The 19,124-nt window shown below is 43.5% G+C and overlaps 1 protein-coding gene across 2 annotated transcripts in view; it reads right to left on the minus strand.

Moving 5' to 3' along the window:
• The window catches only part of RYK (receptor like tyrosine kinase), a 55,050-nt gene that overhangs the window by 20,719 nt on the left and 15,207 nt on the right, over nt 1-19,124 (minus strand). The window contains exons 2-9 of one of the 2 annotated variants that reach the window (XM_064721427.1): nt 16,140-16,261; nt 14,361-14,460; nt 13,910-14,044; nt 11,701-11,757; nt 10,732-10,876; nt 6,784-6,884; nt 4,467-4,592; nt 1,974-2,060 (exon numbers count right to left, since the gene is read on the minus strand). In XM_064721427.1, the coding sequence (XP_064577497.1) occupies nt 1,974-2,060; nt 4,467-4,592; nt 6,784-6,884; nt 10,732-10,876; nt 11,701-11,757; nt 13,910-14,044; nt 14,361-14,460; nt 16,140-16,261 (873 nt within the window). Of the gene's footprint in view, nt 1-1,973; nt 2,061-4,466; nt 4,601-6,782; nt 6,885-10,731; nt 10,877-11,700; nt 11,758-13,909; nt 14,045-14,360; nt 14,461-16,139; nt 16,262-19,124 lie in introns of both variants that reach the window. The other variant, XM_064721425.1, reaches the window with a different exon arrangement.

A 19,124-nucleotide genomic window follows, 5' to 3' on the forward strand; every position in this document is an offset into this window, starting at 1 on the left:
CCAGATCAAATTCCCAACTTATTACATGTCCCAGCCACACACACAGCAATAACAGCCAGGGTGTGAAAATGAAGCTGTGTAATATCAGCACTGCTGTGAGCAGAGGGGATGGTACAGGTTTTATTCCTTGCAAAATTCTGCTGCCTAGGCCCAAGTATCAACAAAACCTACTCTATATTTCTTACACACAGACCCTTTTTAATGCTGGGAAATTCTCTACAGTGATGAATGCTGAATCCTTCCCTGCAAAGGAAGAGCTTTTTTCCTATAGGACATGAATATGTCACAGACACAAGCCACTCTAAGGGAGAATTATGGATTTAGAAGTGCATTGGAAGTCCCATTTTGGGAAAGCAATTCAATAAGAGGTCATGGGAGGCAGCTAAATTAAGATCACTTTTGACAAATGTTATGTTGTTTAATCCAATGCTATAAAAAGTAGCTCGCGTGCCAAGGGCCAAGTGTTTGAGAAATTATTATTAAATAAGAGCCAAGAAATAAAAAAGACAGAACTGTTTGGCAGTGAAAGGGAACAGAAGAAGGCAGAAGGGGACTGAAACACCAGAAAATGGTCCCAAAATACTATAAAGAAGCAAATTTTTTTAGTTTTTAAATAAGAGAAGCTAGGCTGGGAGAGCTGGAGGTGTCCACCTGGAGAAGAGAAGGCTCCAGGGAGAACTTGGAGCCCCCAAAAGAGCTCCAGGAGAGCTGGAGAGGGACTTGGGACGAGGGATGGAGGGACAGGACATGATTTAAGCTGCTAGACAGCAGGATCAGATGGGATATTGGGAAGAAATTCTTCTCTGTGAGGTGCTGAGGCCCTGGCACAGGGTGCCCAGAGCAGCTGTGGCTGTTCCTGGATCCCTGGCAGTGTCCAAGGCCAGGCTGGATGGGGCTTGGAGCACCCTGGGATAGTGGAAGGGGTCCCTGCCCCTCTCAGGGGTGGGACTGGGTAATCTTCAAGGTCCCTTCCAACCCAAACCATTCCATTATTCAATGTCATGTGAGAGAGAAGAGCACCAGAAACATCTGATTGTGTCAGGAACACACCAAGGTGGCTGCTTCCTTCAAGCAACATATTTTCCTTAAAGGTAGCAGAGAATAAATGGGTAGTAGAAAGATTCAATAATAAAATTCAGCAGCTTCACTATTTCCCAATCAGTATCTTCAAAAAAAAAGAGGCTTTTTTTTTGCAAGAAAGAATTAAAGAAGTTGTCAAATGAAAAACCAAAGGCAATAAGACACCCAACAGAAATGACAAAAATAAGAAAAACAAGTGGGAAAACAACCATTGTACTGGGAATTTGGCAAAAAGAAAACTTGTGATGATGGCAGAGGAAGGCACAGATGTAGGATACATGTAACATAGAGATACATGTAGGATACTTGTAATATACACATGGGATACATGTGACAGACATGTGGGATAATTACAACATTTTCATCTACACCCACCTTGCTCCTTAAGTCTACCTATCCCCATTTCAAGGTATTTCCTGAACACAGGTGCTGTATTTGGATAAATTCAGTTCTAAATGCCATTTCTCACGCTTCAGTTGCAAAGTTTAAGGAAGGCAGAAACTATGCCCTGTCTTTTCTACAGCCGTGCATTTGTAAAAGATTTTTAAGATACATTTCAGGTGTTTTTCAGCAATTTGCAGGGAACAAGGCTGTGACTGGGAAGATAATGACATGCTGAGGAATAAAAAACAATATAATTTTCTACTCAGAAGAATAATAAACAAAAGTGTTCAAGGGTGATGACTGAAGGCACTGGTGGACAACACATGCATTTTTCTTCCATATAAGATTGCTGCTCCCTCTGGCTGAAGGAAGCACCCAAACTGCTTTTACTTTTCATCATTTGCATATTTTGGAGAAAAGGGGGTTATTGTAAAGCCAGGTTTGGCACCCTCAGCCTCCAGCCCAGTTCAAACACCTGCACACAAACCCACACCTTCATGCAAACATACCTTTAACAGTTTTGACAAAAACCTGTTTCTCTTTACTGGGGTCTTTTTCTTCTATTAGAATTCCATGGAAAATGCGCCCAAACGTGCCTGGGAACAGAACATCCAATCAGTAAAGTAAAGAAACACTGATAACATTAGGAGTATCTTAAGCAAACAGTACCTTTCAGATCAGAAAGTGAGAAATGCCTGCAGTTAAATTGTCTACTAAATCTATAAAGCCACCAAGAGAGAACTCAACTGCTCCCCAGCATGAGGAGGATTCACAACTACAGGCAGCAAATGCTGAAGTTTTACATAAATAAGGGGAAAAGCACAAGAGTGAACTAGTGATAGCACTCAGTGAAATTAAATATCAATATGGTGATGGTTTATTTGTGGCACTTCAGTCAACTCCCTGCACTAAGAACTCCAGCTCCTGTTTCTCACCTATCCAGTCTGGAAATCTAAGCCAAGGCACTTCTCACAAGGACCAAGTTTTTTTGGAAACATTCACAAGGAAACAGCAATTCTGGCCAGCCAGCACACATGGAACACTTTGAAACAGCCAGAATCACATTATTCACAAGTTTCACCTCAGCTGGAAGGTGCTGGGGTTTTTTGGGGGTCGTTCAGACTCTCCAGCATTTTTCCATTTACAAGATGTTACTGATGCTACTGCAGGAAGAGGAGCTGGGCTGAGAACAACTGGTAACACACAGAGGATTTAAATGGCTTTTACTGCTCAGCTTGGCAACACTTTCCTGCACCAAGGTGTGCATCATCTCCACAGAGTCTATTCCAGCATAACAGCCCCTTCCCAAGGATTCCTCCTTCCTGACTAAGTTGAAAGATGTTTGAGAGTATAAAATAGAAGACTTATTTGTTTTTAAATACCTTAAACTGGGGCAGTGCAACATTTCTGTCACCTACTTCGAGGCTGGCAAGGAAACCCTGCATGACAGGGGTCTTCAAACTACAATCTCACTAAGGAGCAGCAGAGACTCTCAGGCAACCACAACACTCTGAATTACCTAACAGCAACTAAATTCCACCTGTCTTGATTTTTGAAGACTTTGAGAAAGTGCCTAAATGTATATTTCCAAAATGTAAAAGCAGGTGAAGCTAGAGAAGCTATGTGAAGTTTATAATGAATCTGTGGCCAAGATCTGTAAAAAGTTCCATGCATGTATGTACTTTATGCCCTTCTTCCCCTCTGAAGCTCTTTTCTTCTTCAATGGCAGAGATTCAACACCACCATGATCCTGCTAAAATTGGTCAGGTTTTGTAAGTCCTCTGGTGTGTGGATGTGGCACTTGGTGACAGGGGTGAAATGGGCATTTCTGGGGGAGTGCTTGGACTCGATGACCTCAGAGGGCTTTTCTAACCTTAATGATTCTGTGATTAACTTGTGAAGGCTCTGACTCAAAGTAACAGCTGGAGGCTAAGAAACAAGATCCCAGGATTAACTGGGTCCAAACTGCATTCAACAGCTCCTGATGCCTCATCTGGCAGAGCAGGGCAGCTCTGCCACCAAACATCTGCTGGGGCACTGAGTCACTTCTAGTCATGGGTGACTCCCAACACCCCAGCTCCAGGCAGCCCAGAGCAACACAAAGCACACCCCACATGCCAAGGAAGGTTTTTGCAGAGCCCACACTGGGAGTGAGCACAGAGCTGCCACCCCAGAGGTTCAGAGGCACACACTGAACAAAAATGGGAACATCCTCCACTGCTGCTCGGACTAACGCAAAGCATTCTGCCTCCAAAGGATGATCATCTCCAACCTTTGGGAAGTTTGATTTCTCAGGGAACACAGACTTGAAATTGCAGTAGTAAAGGTGAATGACAAAGAAAACTAAATATTTAAGCCTATTTTTCAAATTCAGTATCAACAAGAATCAATTCATGTTGTGCATGAAGACTTTCAAAGTGCACAGTAAACAAAGAGTGAACAATTCCGGAACTGGATCATCTTTGTGGATCTTTCCAACTCAGGATATTCCAGGAAAGCAATCATGTAGTCTGTGAATCTTTTATTTCAGGCTTGTAAATGTTGCATCTGCCAATTAGATTTCCAAAGCAAAACTATCAAACTGAGACACCAAATTTGGACAACTGAAGTTCTTCTGGGCTTTGGGATGGCTTTGCTTTGATTTTTATGTTGTTAAGAGCAACTCTCCTGCAGGAATTCCCAAAAGTGACTTACCTTGAGCCCTGAGTGATTCCCTTTCACCCCAGCCAGCCATCATTTCAGGGAGCAGGTTATTAAGCCAGACAAGCTCAATGACTTATTGAGCACACCTGGTCACTCCCCCAGCCTAATTAACTCTGGAAGCTGCTTTCCCCATCCCCACACCCCAAATGCAAACATAACTCATCATTCCTCCCATCCACCAAAGCAACAAAGATCAGAAACATCATCCATGAATGATTTCTGTAAATAAATATCCGTATCTTTGTATTTATGTATCTACATCATGTGGTAGGAATGAAGTGTCTGAGAGCTGTAAATACCTTCTTGGAGCACATCTTTGAGGGTGATCCTCTCCCTGGAGATGGCTATGTCCTTCACTTTAGCTTTGGCCTCCATGAGAGTGACACTTTTCAGATCATTCTTCTCTATCCGTAATGTGGGATAACCTGAGGAGCCAGCAGAGCCAAACAATCCAACATAAATACCCTTGGAATGAGAACAGGCATAGGGCTCCACCTCTGACCTCCACACACCAGGGATCAGCACCATCTTAAATATATTATATATAAATTTTAAAATAATTAAGTATTTAGCAACAAAAAAAACACAAAAATAATCATCTGCAGGGGAAAGAAATTACACAGGAATTCTCTGTAGTGTCATGCAAACAACTTTGATTATTAACTGTGGGTGAAGGAAACTCCTGTACTGAAGGTGATCAACACTGCACTGCCCTCAGGAGGAGGAAACAGATTGTTGGAAAACTCAGAGCTGGGAAGATGCCTTACCCCAGCAAAACATTAACAAACTACCAGTGCCCTCTTCTGGCACTTCCAGACATCTGGTTACACCAGCAGAGTCAGAAAACCTGGAATATTTCTGTCCATGTGTATGAATTATTAAAGAAATCTTGAGAATTATTCTGATAATAGTTTCTTCAAAATTTAAATGTTACTGAAAGCAAAATGATGCAACTGTGGAATGCTTTTTTCACACATCCTACCTTTTCTCTTCTCCTAATTTTCACTATTTCCAGTGCCATTTTAACTCCAGAGGGAGTTAAAAGCTGTGCGGCACCTGGGGACAGGGGTGGCCTTGGCAATGCTGGGGGAACAACTGAACTTGGTGATCTGGGTGGGCTTTTCCAACCTAAATGATTCTGTGATTCTAAGAGATGGAAAATAAAAAGGCTGGGGAGGGATGCAGATAACAAGAGGGAAACCAGCTCTAGGATAATTTGCAGGGTAATGCCTCTTCCAAACTCTGTGAGAAGGAATTTTTTTAACATTTCATATATTAAATTCTTACAAGCCTGTTCTTTATTAATGTTTATACCAAATACATTTTAAAGGCAACTCTTTGCAAGAAAAAGATGATCTCAGATCACAAATAAGTTTGTTTTTTTTGTTTTAGGGAGATACAGTACAACTTAGAAGTGAGCCAAATCTCTTCTAGAGATGCAGTTCAACCTCAGGTAAAAACCTGCTTCTACACATGAGGAGGAAAAAAGGAGAACACAGGAGGGCTGAGATGACTTTTCTGCTGGGCTCCCTCATGAGGGGACAGTCACTATCACCAAGTGCCATCAGAGGACAATGGGAGAGACTTTGGGGTCTTATTAGTTGGTTTTAAAAAAAACCATGTGTGTCCCTATGCTGGCCACCTTCCCTCCAGCTGGAACAGTCCCTTCCCTGGAGCAGGGCTGGATGGGATAGCCAGACAATAATTTGAGGAGTAAAAATTCCACAGGCAACAAATACATTCATTAACAACAGAACTAACTCAGCTGAGAGCTCTTGGTCTGTTCAACATGGAGGAGACTGAAAGACCTGGTTTCAGTCTCCAGCTCCTCCCAAGGGACAGCTCTGAGCTCTTCTCTCTGTGACCAGGGACAGCACCCCAGGAATGGCTGGAGCTGTGTCGGGGGGTTTAGGTTGGAGATTTTTCCCCCAGAGGGTGCTGGGCACTGCCCAGGCTCCCCAGGGAATGGGCACAGCCCCAAGGCTGCCAGAGCTCCAGGAGAGTTTGGAAAACACTCCTATGGATGCACAGGGTGGGATTGTTGGGGTGTCTGTGCAGGGCCAGGGGATGGACTGGATGATCCCTGTGTGTCCCTTCCAGCTGGGATATTCTGTGATTCTGTGGTATCAGTTACCAGCTCAGCATCCAAACTGCTGCCACCCTTCCTTTCCTCTCACTGCTCTCTTCAGCTATTTTATACCATTTCAAGCAAAGCTGTAAGCAACAGGAGATGACAGAAGTAACAACCATCATGGCATCACCTGCTTTAGGAACTGATCCCAGCGCTGGGGGGACACATCCTGCTCTCTGCTCTGCTTGGACTGCATGAGACAGGCTCTTCTCAGTGTTAAAACAGATATTTCACAGCTACTGGTGAAGTCTGGCTGACTGCTCTGGGTGCAGGGAGAACAAGCCAAGGCACAAACACAGCCTCATGCTGATATGACCACTCACATCCCCCCGAACTCACTCCTGACTATGGCATGGCTGGATAAAACACACACTGCGTGAATTCAAGAAGCAAAGTGACAGAACCAGAGAATTATTCGTGTTCTTCTCTTGCATTTGCCACCAAAGCAGGGTGGCAGGAGGCTCTGTGCTTAGATTAACACTTACTGGTTACTGGGGTGGCGTTGTTGGGCGTGTCAGCCCGCAGGTACTGCGTGGTCTGCGTGGAGGGCTGCGACAGCCCCTGCGAGCTGCTGCTGTCACTGATGCTGCGGGGAAATAAAAATGCACATCAACATCACTGCCTGCCACTCCAACACATCCCAAATTAACCTGTCCAGGTCAAAAACAGGAGAGTTTCCAGGCAAGACTTCAAAAATTCTGCTCTTTTAAAAGTCGCTCACACATAAGAATGTATTTCAGGTGACTCAAAAATCTTGGCACTAAGCATGAACAGCTTCCTCCTATTTGCTTTCCAGAATTTGCTCTATCTTCTGGTACTTCTCCCCACTTTGGAATAATCAAAGTGACATAACATTCCTTGCCAGAACCACCCTGTCATACCAAGAACCACTATTACATCCCAGGAAAGATTTGCACATATTTCTCCCATGGCACTGGTGTCCCACTCAGACAAGGGCTCTATTTCACAGCCTACCCCACTTTGTCACTCCCCTCCCTAAGGGTACCTGTTGCCCCTTCCAGCACCACCTAAAATGTGCTTTTTGAGGTGCTTTCTTTGGGCAGAAGGACTCAAGAGCCCACAGAGTATCCATGAAACAGGTAAACCACAGTCTAAACCACAGCAGGCTCACTTCTGTCACATTTTCACAGTCAAAACCCTACAAAAAGGGCTGTTGCAGCTGTAATGGACCAAAACTCCTGTTAGCAGGTCAGATGGCAGGGCCAGAAGCTTCTTTGATGTCCTCCTTCTCCAAACACACACAAATGTCCCCCTCTTTGATCCAACTTCAAGTGGGTTTTCTACTGCTGACTGTATTGGGAGGACAAAGAGGAAACTGGTTTGGGATACAACCTCTGCTTTGCCAAATAATCAACATTTAAAGTTTCTTGGGCTGCTGCTGAGCAGTGGCCAAGCAGGGCCAGCCACCCCTGTAGGATTGTCAGACATGGCTGGTGATGTCCTCCAGGTCCACTGCTACCTTTGAAGCCAGGCTTCCTTTAAAAACCAGAAATCCACGTCCACTCTTCCCCATTACAGCACAACCATGGATGAACCCACTGAATTATTTGTTTGGACTGAATCTCACAATACAAACTCATTTATAGCTGGCTTCAATCTCCCTCTGGAACTTTTTTTCTTACAGTTATTCCCACTTCCAGGTGCAGGATTCCAGCACAGCATTTAGCACAAGCCTAAAAACCACAGATGCTGGTCTAGCTCCTCCCCTTTAACTTCCTTCAGAGTTTTTGAATGAATATTCTTTGGTCCTGGCAGCTTATTACTGCTTATTTGAACTGTTCCCACTATTGCATCCATGAGCTGCCTCAGTATGATCCACTCTGCAGGAAGGAGAGTCTTGGCATGGCCACCACATCAAACACCAAGGCACAACTTGCATTTCCTCTTCTTGCTCTGGCTGGAAACTCCTTTTGTAACCTGATCACCCACTAGCCCTGCGGATTCCTTTGGCTGGAGGCAAGTGTGAGGAAGGAATTATTCTTTTAATGCCTGCTGCAAGACTCAAAAACTGCCTTTTAGGTTGGCTTCGTTCTGGTTTTTAGGTTTAACTCACTTCCTGAGCTTCCTCACTTGCATATTCTGTCAGCTATTTGAACGATGCCTTCTTGCTTTAATGGCTCCCATTATCCTGCTGTTAGGCCATGCCAGCTTTCCTTGGCACTTTTCCAGTGCCTTTGCTGTGAGGTTTGCAGATTTGCTGTGGACTTGCACTACAATGTTTCTAAATGATCCATGTGCAGCCTGTAAACTCGGCTTGAGCTTCCAGTTAACAACCCTGCTCAGTTTTATTTAGTTCTGGGGGTTGAAATTAGGAGCACCAGTGGGTTTTTCCAGGCTCTGTTGCTCCTGGGAGGTCGTTAGCCCTAATGTCATTGTCATATTCCATTCAGGAACCTTTCACAGAAACAGTTTGAGATTATTATCCACAATCAAGTCAGAAATTGTTGCTTCAAAAAGCCCCACATCTCCTGACTTTCAGGCACGTTTTGTTTCTGTTACACCTTTGCTCTGGAATTGCCTGAGCACATTCAGGCAAGGCATCTTCAGGCACAAAAAATAAGTCATCATATGGTGCTTCAAGAGCTAAACCCCAGGAGCTGCACAAACTTCATAAAATCACACAATGGCCTGGGTTGGAAGAGACCTCAGAGATCATCTCATTCCAAACTCTTCCCACAGACAGGGAAAGTGCCTTGAATTTATCAGAATTTATACAGTGATTCAGAGCAAATTATTAACACCTGCAAACCACAAAGGACTAACATCAGATGGATTTTTAGCTTTATCTCCACAGAAAGTCAGTTGGTTTTTTAGGATTTTGATCTTGTATCTCCACAGAAATCCAGTGCAATGGAGTAGAGGGGAGGACATCTGATCACACTGCTGGGCTGGACACCTCAACACCTCACTACCCCACACTATAAATGGAATGTTCTTCCTTTCTGAATTAAAGCAAGCTGCACATCCTTTAACACCTTCAGCTGATTAAAACCCCTCCATCAGAGACAAGCAGGCACAAAGGAATTGAGGAAGGCTGACAAGTTCATTTGGTTACAATCCAGAAACCACAACTGCTCAATGCAGTGGCACTGTTAAAGTCACAAGGGCTGGGGACACCAGGGGAGGGAAGGGCAGGGAGAAAACAGAAAGGAACAGATGAATGGATAAGGAGAAGGATGAAAAGATGAAGCTGTTCCATGAGGCTGCAGGCAGCACAGAAGCAGCTCAAGACATCCTTTAGTTCAAGATATCCTTTCACAGGGGTGACCACCCACAGGCTGTTTTCCAAAGGATCCGGTTTCACACTGCCTGCTCCTGAACAGTTGCATCTGATGCAGGCTGTTCACACAGCCTCAGCCCACCTGCTTTTCCAGCCTCCCTTCTCCTCAGTGCTTAATCCCCACTCCAATGCCCTTGGACTCATGTTACAACTCCATTTTCCATGCATGTGCTACGTTTTTTCCTGACTGGAAATATATTTGAGAGAGCCCAGCACTGCCAGTTTTATAACCAAGCATTTGTAAAGCTCAGATGTACCCTAAGGCTGAGCTGAACACTGGAAAATCAATCAAAGTAGGGAAAACTGAAATTCAGCCTCCTGCAGGTGTCAGTAAAACCCAAATGTTTTCATCCAGTCCTGTAAAAGCATGGAATGGTTTGAGTGGGAAGGGACCTTAAAACCCATCCAGTTCCACCCCTGCCATGGGTAAGGACACCTTCCACTATCCCAGATTACTCCAAGTCCTGTCCAACCCAGCCTGGAACACTTCCAGGGATCCAGGGGCAGCCACAGCTTCTCTGGGCACCTGTGCCAGGGCATCAGTCTCCCCACAGGGAAGAATTTCTTCCCAATACCCCTAATATTTGGATATCTCCTAATATCTCCAATATTGGGATTTTCCCCTATTTCTTCCTAATATCCCTATTTTACCTAAGGTAAAAATAAAGGTAAAAACTCTCTGGCAGTGGAAGGCCATTCCCCCTTCTCTTGGCATTCCAGGCCCTTGTCCAGAAGCCCATTTAGGCACTGAAAGGGCCTCTAAGGTCTCCCTGGAATCTTTTCTTCTCCAGTATCAACACCCCCAGCTATCCCAGTCTGCCCTTCCAGTGAGCCCAAATAATATTTTCCTGACAATCCCTGCAGATCTGATTCTGTCTGAATCTTCCCACTCCACACAAATATTCTGGCAAAACCTGAACACCCCTTCCACCTTATACAGAGCAGAGCACCTGCAACTGCTGCCTTTCTGCAGCACAGCCCTCACCACATCCCCACACAGGCAGCACCTGCTACAGCCTGGCAATGAGAGCAGAAATTGCAAACCACCACAGAGTGCTCATTTGGAGATTGAACTCCCACTAATCTGAGTAAATATGTCCCAAAACCACACTGGGAGAGCTTGAACACATACCTGTCATCCAACTCTATCCTTTTCATGCTGTGGAGGTGCAAGACAGCCAGGATGATTGCCACCAGGAATATCACAGCACAGCACACACCCACGCTGATATAGAACACCCGGGTCGAAGTGGTGGGAGCTGCATTTACAGGATCAACTGCAACAGATGTGGGAAGTTACTGAACCCTTCTCAAAAAAGGAGAAAATCCAACAAAAAACACAACATTTGTTAGTTTGTTATGGCAACACAAGCAGAGAGGCTGAGGGTAGGGAGAGGCAGCAGCCTCAGCCATCCCAAATGTCCTATAAGGTATCCTGGAGAACAACTACCCTGGAAGAGACAGTGAGAGGTAAAGAGAGCACTGAGCCCTTCTCAAAAAGGAGAAAAAAACAACAAAAAACACCAAAGAAACATAATTTATTAGTTTGTTATGGTCACACAAGCAGAGGGGCTGGAGGCAGAGAAGGGAGCAGCCTCAGGCATCGCAAATGTTCTAGAAGGTATCCTGGAGAACAAGTACCCTGGAAGAGACAGTGGGAGGTAAAGAGAGCACTGAGCTCTCTTTCTCACTGCTTTCCAACTGCATTTTAGCAAAAATACTCCTATTTTGGGTATTATGGAGCCACAGTCAGGCAATGATATTTCCAGCTAGAAGAGGAGGAGGAAACTACCTCACTCTATCCCTTCAATAGTGATAAATTGAAACAGCAAACCAGACAGGTCCCAAGGTCAAGAAAGTAGATCAGAGCCATGTACAGAAACCAGAGCCCCTAAGATGTGATATAAAAGTTGTTACAAGACTTGGAATAGGCTTTTTCCCTCTTCATCAGTTAAAACAATTAATTACCAAAACCCCACTGCAATACTGGGTGTAGTACAGACTACCTGGGGACTGTTTTCATAGGGAAAGCTGTGGAATCAAAGCACATAAGAAGTTTTTCAGTGTTTAAACCCCAAGTTGTACATTCAGGATTACTTACAGATAGCCTTGCTGCTGTTTTTATCAGCTGTTGGAGATTTGACTTCTGGTTCAAGCTCTAAAGAGATGAGAGAAAACCATTAAGTTTGGAGTACATTTATTATTGCAGCCCTTCACATTGTCTCATGTATGAAAAAACAGATTTGCTTTTCCAAAGGGAAGAGCTGATTCAAGGATTACACCAATCCCTACATGTCCATTTAAATACCTAACCAGGTAGGAATAAAATCACACTGAAACACATGTTCAGAGAGGCAAATCTTGGACCCACTGAATCCTTGTAAAACCCTGCAGCTTGTCCGAGGTCCAAAGCAGCAGAAAGAAGAGGTGCAGAGAATGTGTTTGCTAAGGCACTAAACAAAGACCCCAAAGAATCAGTTCCTACAGGAGAGAAAATCATTGCTGGGATGTTCAGTGAATCTTTTGGAGGAAATCCTGGCTCCATTCTAATGTTGCTCACCCTAGGAAGGGTCAGAGATGCAACCACAGGCACTGTGCCTTCTCAGCTGAAGCCAGTCAGGAGTCACAGAGTTAAAACAGAAGGATGGAAGAGGTGATGTCCATTTAAATACTCATAAATATGCAAGTGAAGGCAGGAGGACAACACAGCTGTGTGAGTAGCAGTCCTTTAGAAAGTGGGTAAATCCTCATTGAGCTTACTCAGAGTCTGGGTACCAAGAGGAGCAGTGCAAAGCTGGGGAATGCAGGAGATGCCTCCAGATGGACCCTCCCCAGGATCTGCAGGCAGCTGAGGGAATCCCATGGATTTCACAGTCCCATTGCACACCCCCCTTCCTGCTCTCAGTTCTGTCCAACATAGCACAGCCCCTTCCCACTCCTTGTTAAGCCAGTGCAGCTTAGGAAAAAGTAATCCAAGGGAGGGAAAAATCAAAGAGTTTTTCTTTTTTTATCCCTTTTTTGAACCTGAGGAGGAGCTATCAGGAATGCCCTGAGCAAAACCACTAGCAAGTTCCTACATATTCCCAACTTATGCATTAAATTCAATCAGAAAGCCCCATATGCTCTACACCCATCAATACACACCAAAAAAAGCCTTTTTTTTTGGTTTTATGAACCTGCAGAAATGAGATCTCTGTAAGGAACACTTCTGATGGTTCAGGCAGTGGCTCTGCCTCATCCCCAGTGTGGTGCTTCTGGAAAGCTCCATCACACATGCACAGCTCAGTAAGCTGCGAATGCCTCAGCAGGGCTGACTTCCCCCACTTGAAAAAATACCCAGAAAAACATGAAATAAAGGTAAAAACATCAACATTATCAGCCAGACCTCCATTTTACTAGAAGGAGATACTTTAAATTAAGAATGCTCTTCCTGAACGTAATGCAAGCAACATGAGTACCCCAACATTATATGCTACAAGGCATGATTGACTCTTCCATCCACACCTTCCCCAAGCTCATCCTTTGGTATTTATACTCAAGAAAAGTAATAAACTCCTCTTTGGAAAGACAGCTACTGTCCTCAAAAGCTCCAGGTAAGCTGAAAGAGGCAGAAGGAGCATGCAAAGAGAGAGGCAGCCATCCCCAAATATTGCCTAGGAGTGGAACACCACAGGCATTTTTAAGGAGGGCACAGCTCCTGGGATTCTCCAAAATAATCTTCTCCTAATGTCCATGAAAATACTAGAAAATCCTAGGAAAATTCTAGGAAGCGGCAACAGTAAATAGGAATGATCCAAAAATAAATTATGCTTTCAGATTGCCAAGTGGTAACACACAAGAGTCAACTAAGGATTTCCAAAATCTGGATTATTTCCCAAGATCATTTTGTACTTCACATCTAACAGACTAACACCTCCTACACTCACTAAACAGCCTATTTTATCACAATTTATAAACTAAGTAGATTTTCTTGGTAATTTTTAGGACAATTTGAATTCTCAGAATGTGGCAGATTTGAGGGAACTGATTGCTTCTTTCCAAACAGAGAGAAAATGTTTTTTGCTACATATCTATTAAAAGGTCAGTGCAGTGAAACTCTTGGGGAAAGTTAGTTAAAGCAGAAGCTTTAAAAAGTTAGTTAAAGCAGTCCTCATTCCTCTCTGAAAGGCAGGATTTTACCTGGTTTCTTCCAATCCTCCCCAAAATTCACTCTGTTACACCAGTGCTGGATCATACACCATTCCACTCCCTTTTCCTATCACACTTAAACAGTAAAAAAACTTGAAAATATCTGAAACTTAATGTCTTACTTTTGTAGCACATTTTCCTTCGTTTGAAATTTAAAACTGTGATGTTTTTTGAGGAATTTATTGTTAAGTTGAGCTGCATGAGTATTGTGACGTCGGAGTCGAGTCTGCCGGTGCAGGAGAGTTCAACACGGAACACTGTGAACACAACACAGGGGTTACAGGGGAGTGGGGCACTCTCAGACTCTGAAATAACATTTCAATAAAGGCCTTTTGAGATTATGTTTATGAAGCACATTATAAACATCATAAATTATCAGATTATAAAGAACTCAATACTAAGAAATGCTATTTTAGTCTTCACGCCTCATCACTTCAGCTCTTAGAGCATTAAAGGACATGGACTTTAAATTCATTTTTGTCAGTTTTATTAAGTGTTCACAGATCACTAAAACTGCATTTGCAGCTAAATGACCATGATTCATCCATCAGTTGGATGGGGGTGAGAATTTACCTGAGAGGGTGCGAGGAACTTCTCCTTGTAGAGAAATGTTGGCCTGGGGCAGAGCCATAGCCATGGGATCATGGACCTGAAATCCCAGTTTATACTCAACCTGTAACAGTTGGGAGAGAGAAAACACATCAAAAATCTGTTCTGGAGTATAATGAAAGGCAACACCCCTTTTCATAATTCTTCTTGAAAATAAAAACTCATACATTTTTTTTCAAGGAGTGCTGGTATTTGTAGGCATCCATATTCCAAGTTTCTTATGTGACATTTTAGTATCGAGACTTTTGTGACAGTTCAAATGAAGAAAGCCAAAACAGAAGCTATTCTTGAAATAATTTCTTAAAATCTGGGGGAGAATGTAGAGTGCTTGTATTAAAAAAATTCCCCCACAAACTACACTCGATTATACTTCTAAACTTGTTCAAAAGTCAGTTTGTTAAAGCTGCTAGAATTCAAAAAATTCCCCCTCCCACAGTCAGTTTAACAAACAAAATTGCTTAGAAATAGTTTATTCAACTATAGCCAAGATTTTGTTTCCATTTAAGAAGCTGATTCTGCAAATATTAATTCAAAAAACAGTACAGGACCTACTCTAAGTCATAAGCTCCTCTTGGAAATTCATCCTACCCCTCCACTCTCAGCTGAATTATTTGACTTTGTGCCAATAGTTAGTTCTTCCCCTTTTTTAAAACATGATATGGTTAATTTCTGTTATCAATTTATTTCTCAGTCAAGATGCCAAGGGAAGAGACACAACACCAAGTTGCTCCTCCAAGTCACACTACACCAAGTTAGAGAGGAAGATGCTGAGGGATGGAACCCCAGGAATGGGAAGCTCCAAAATTCCTTCTCAGAATTTCCAGCCAGGCCCAAGGAAACACAGGGCAGGGCCAGCAATGCAGGGAGCCTGGGCTGAGCTGTGACAAGGGAACTCCTCTCACATGACAAAGTGACTGAACTGTCACTGTGCATGTGGAATATGGCATCAGGGCTGGCTGGCACTCAACCCAACTCCACTGCAGGCCAAAAGTGACTCCTCTTAACAAGTTACACCTCAAAGGGAAGAACAATGGCAGGAGGAAGCTTTGGGCCCTGCACTGGTGGAGTTGTTTAATACTACTGCTCCTGCTGTAGCCTTTCCTACTTGAGGGCAGAAGAAGAACCATCACTCAAGTTTAAAAGAACAGAATGAACATCTGGCAGAAACTAAACAGATCATTTCATATATGAAAATGAATTGTTAAGTAACTGGAAATGTTTCAGAATGTAAGAGCATACGCAATCTCTCTGACAGCTGCTGCTGCATGCTCCAGGCACAGTGATTAAGTGACATAAAAAGCATTTCCATTTAATCAGGGCTCAGTAATAACACACTGGATGCTACTTTTATAGACTCTCCTTGTCTCCAAGCATATGTTTCTAGAAATCTCTACAACAATTGCTCTACATATGATTTCCAGAGGCTCCAGTTCATGGCTGCCCTTCTGTGTGTCCAATGCACCAAGGGAAGAGATTCCACAGCCTGTGACTTGTATGCATACATGGACCTTGCCAGGAGCAAGAAGTATAAAATACTTTGAAATAAGTGCTTCAGGTTTCTAAAATAAGGAGCAGCTTGGACATATGCCATCTTAACTTATTGCCTGCAGTCATATAAATATTTTGCACCTTGCATATGCTAATTTTTGCAAAGAAAAAAGCCATTAAATGATAGCAGTGGGTATTCACCAAGCAGAACAGCTCATGTCTCCAGTACCCAGAGCAGAAGTCATGGCTGCTCACCTTGGATTTGGCATGCCAGGTGAAGTGGAGATTGTTGGTCTCACTGGGTATCAGGAGATTGAAGGACAAGGCATAGTGATTAACCACATCATTCCTCACGTAAGACAACTCTGCATCCAGACCTGTCAGAAGAAAGAGAAGAGTAAGACAGGGAAGAACAGGACCAAACACATTGGAACAAGCAACTTTCAGGACCAGCAGCTCCACTGAGATCTACATGTTTAAGCAAACACTTCCTCCAGTCCATAAATTCCAAGGCAGGTTTGGAGACCAAGGCTCACAGCCAGCAGTTCTCACAGAGTGCTCCAAAGCCTTACAGAGCAAGCACTTCAGAGAGGTGCCACAGCCTAAGGAACAGGTAAAAGCTGGAATCTAATGGAAGGAAACTCAACTTTCCACACAAACATCCAGGAGAGTCATTACAGGCTCTCCTGAACATCCCCTGTTCTGCTTCTGGGAATCACAGCTCGTTTTATTTACAACTGTGCTCACTCAAACCAAACTGCTCTGGATTATCAGTCAGTTAATCACAGGTAATTCCTTCTGGAACTACCTGATTTCTTGAGCCTGAGACACCTAGGCAGTATGGAATTATATCTTCAAGGAAATTCTATCACAGAATGATTTGGATTTAAAGCCCCTACCATGGGCAGGGGCACCTTCCACTATCCCAGGTGGCTCCAAGCCCTGTCCAGCCTGGCCTTGGACGCTTCCAGGGATTCAGGGGCAGCCACAGCTGCTCTGGGCACCCTGTGCCAGGGCCTCAGCACCCTCACAGGGAACATTTTCTTCCTAACATCTAATCTAAATCTCTGTTTTATAGTTTGAAACCATTCTGCCTTGTCCTATCACTGTCTGCTTGTGTAAAAGGTGAGTCCTCCTCACACAGAGTGAGAAGTGGCATTTGTACACCAAGCAATACCAACATTTTGTGCCAACCCTTTGGTCCCTGAACATTTAAGTACACCTAGAGACCTGCAAGCCCCACAAACTACTCATGCCAGGGCACTAAGGTGCATTTCCTTTCATAAGACACAGCCTGTGATATTACAAACACTGCAGCTGCTGTTACTTTTTGTGGCACACGACCCAAGGTCACACTGAACACGGGGCAGGACGCTGCAGCTTGCCCTGGGTGTCAATAGCAGTTAGTGGTAGGGTAACACTGCTTCCCTGCAGGGGTAAAATTAATCCCAGCTCCATATCCTCGGGACAAAACCACAGTGGATTTGCAGCCAGCACCATTTGGCCTTGTCTCATCCTCCAGTGCTCCCAGTTTAATGCTATCAAGGCTCTTGGACATGCCAGGAGAACAATGGGGTAAATCAGACATTGAATATTCCTCACTGAGAAAACAGAGCTCAAATCAAACAGTCACAGTACAAATGGGGATGGAGATAGCAAATCTGGGATGCCTCCTCATGGCCTGCCAGTACCTAAAGAGGGCTTTTAAAAAACACATTTTTCAAAGTGAGACAGTGACAGGACAAGGGGGATGGTTTAAACTAAAAGAGAAGAGATTTAGATGGGATATTAGGAAGAAATTCTTCCCAGTGAGGGTGGTAAGGCCGTGGCACATGGTGCCCAGAGAATCTGTGGCTGTCCTAACTCTGGAAATGTTCCAGGCCAGGTTGGATGAGGCTTGGAATAACCTGGGATAGTGGAAGATGTCCTTACCCATGGCAGGGGGTGGAACTGATGAGCTTTTTCCAACCTAAACCATTTTGTGATTCCATGAATTATTATTTTTATGGCTAGAAAGTCAAAAATATTGGAGAGGCTATGACTTCAAGATGACAGCATTTAAGGCATCTTGAAATAATTTCAAGAATTCGGGGAGTCATGAAAGGTATTTCTTAAGAAATTGGGGAAAAATAAATCCAAGCCAATCACTGAACTGTGTAGATAAGCTGCATTTGATAAAAGGAAGCATCAGCTCAAAAGAAGTAATTCTTCCTGTTTAGTGCAAAAACTGGGTACAGATCAGTACAAAGTAACATTTTCTCTTATTTAAGAATTTGATTTAATCCACCTTGTTTCCACAAGTACAAAAAAGTAGACAAGATGTTCCTTTTCATTCTTGTTGCTGTCAACCACTTTTATTCCCTGCTGGCCCATCAGGGTCCCAAAACTTAACCAAAAACTCCACAGTTTAATCACAGGTACTGGGGGTGGCCAGTGGGGAGAACCCCAAAGACTGGATGCACGAAAGGAATCAAGATAATGGAGTAATCCCAGGGAGAAATGATCTCACATGAGATGTTGAGCAGAAAAAGATGCAGGTGCTGCTCTAAGTGTTTAATGTAAACACCCTGAGACAGTTCTTGTACACACAGTCCATATTTCCACTTAAAAATAAATGGGAAATGCAAAAACGTATCCACCAGCAAAAGAGGGAGGAGGGGGAAGCCCACACAGCCCCAGAAACAAAACTAAATTTTGAAAACACATAAAAGCAACAGCAAACTTCAAAACTCCCTGCCTGGATCACTCTTACATGTCTACATGTTTACACATGAAACCCAACTTGGAGTAAGCAAACACAGGAGTGTGGAGAAGAGCTCACAACTTAGACACTTGGCATTAGATCCAACCAAGATGGGAAGCTTTAAAGGCAGAATTTTCATTCAAATGAATGCCATTAAGTACAAATCATTTTTAAAATTAGGGAAACAATGTGAAACAATGCAATTGGAACAAGGAAGCTGCCTCTGGAATAAAGAAAAGCTTCTCCTGTTGATAAATGATCCCAGCAACCCGAGGTTCACAGAAACATTTCAGAATTTCAGGGTGATGATCCTTGATTTAATAGAAAGTTTGTAGAGAAACTGGTCACTGTAATCAAATGGGTACACGGTGATAAAATTGCCTATTGCAAAAACCCAGCTTCATAAGGATAATGTAAAATGCAATCCTAACTGAAGCTGTCAGAAGCATCTTGACATGCAATATCATTCAAAGGTGTACAAAATCAAGTTACCCTAC

The sequence above is a fragment of the Zonotrichia leucophrys genome, chromosome 9 (assembly GCF_028769735.1).
Source record: "Zonotrichia leucophrys gambelii isolate GWCS_2022_RI chromosome 9, RI_Zleu_2.0, whole genome shotgun sequence".
NCBI classification, from domain to species: domain Eukaryota; kingdom Metazoa; phylum Chordata; class Aves; order Passeriformes; family Passerellidae; genus Zonotrichia; species Zonotrichia leucophrys.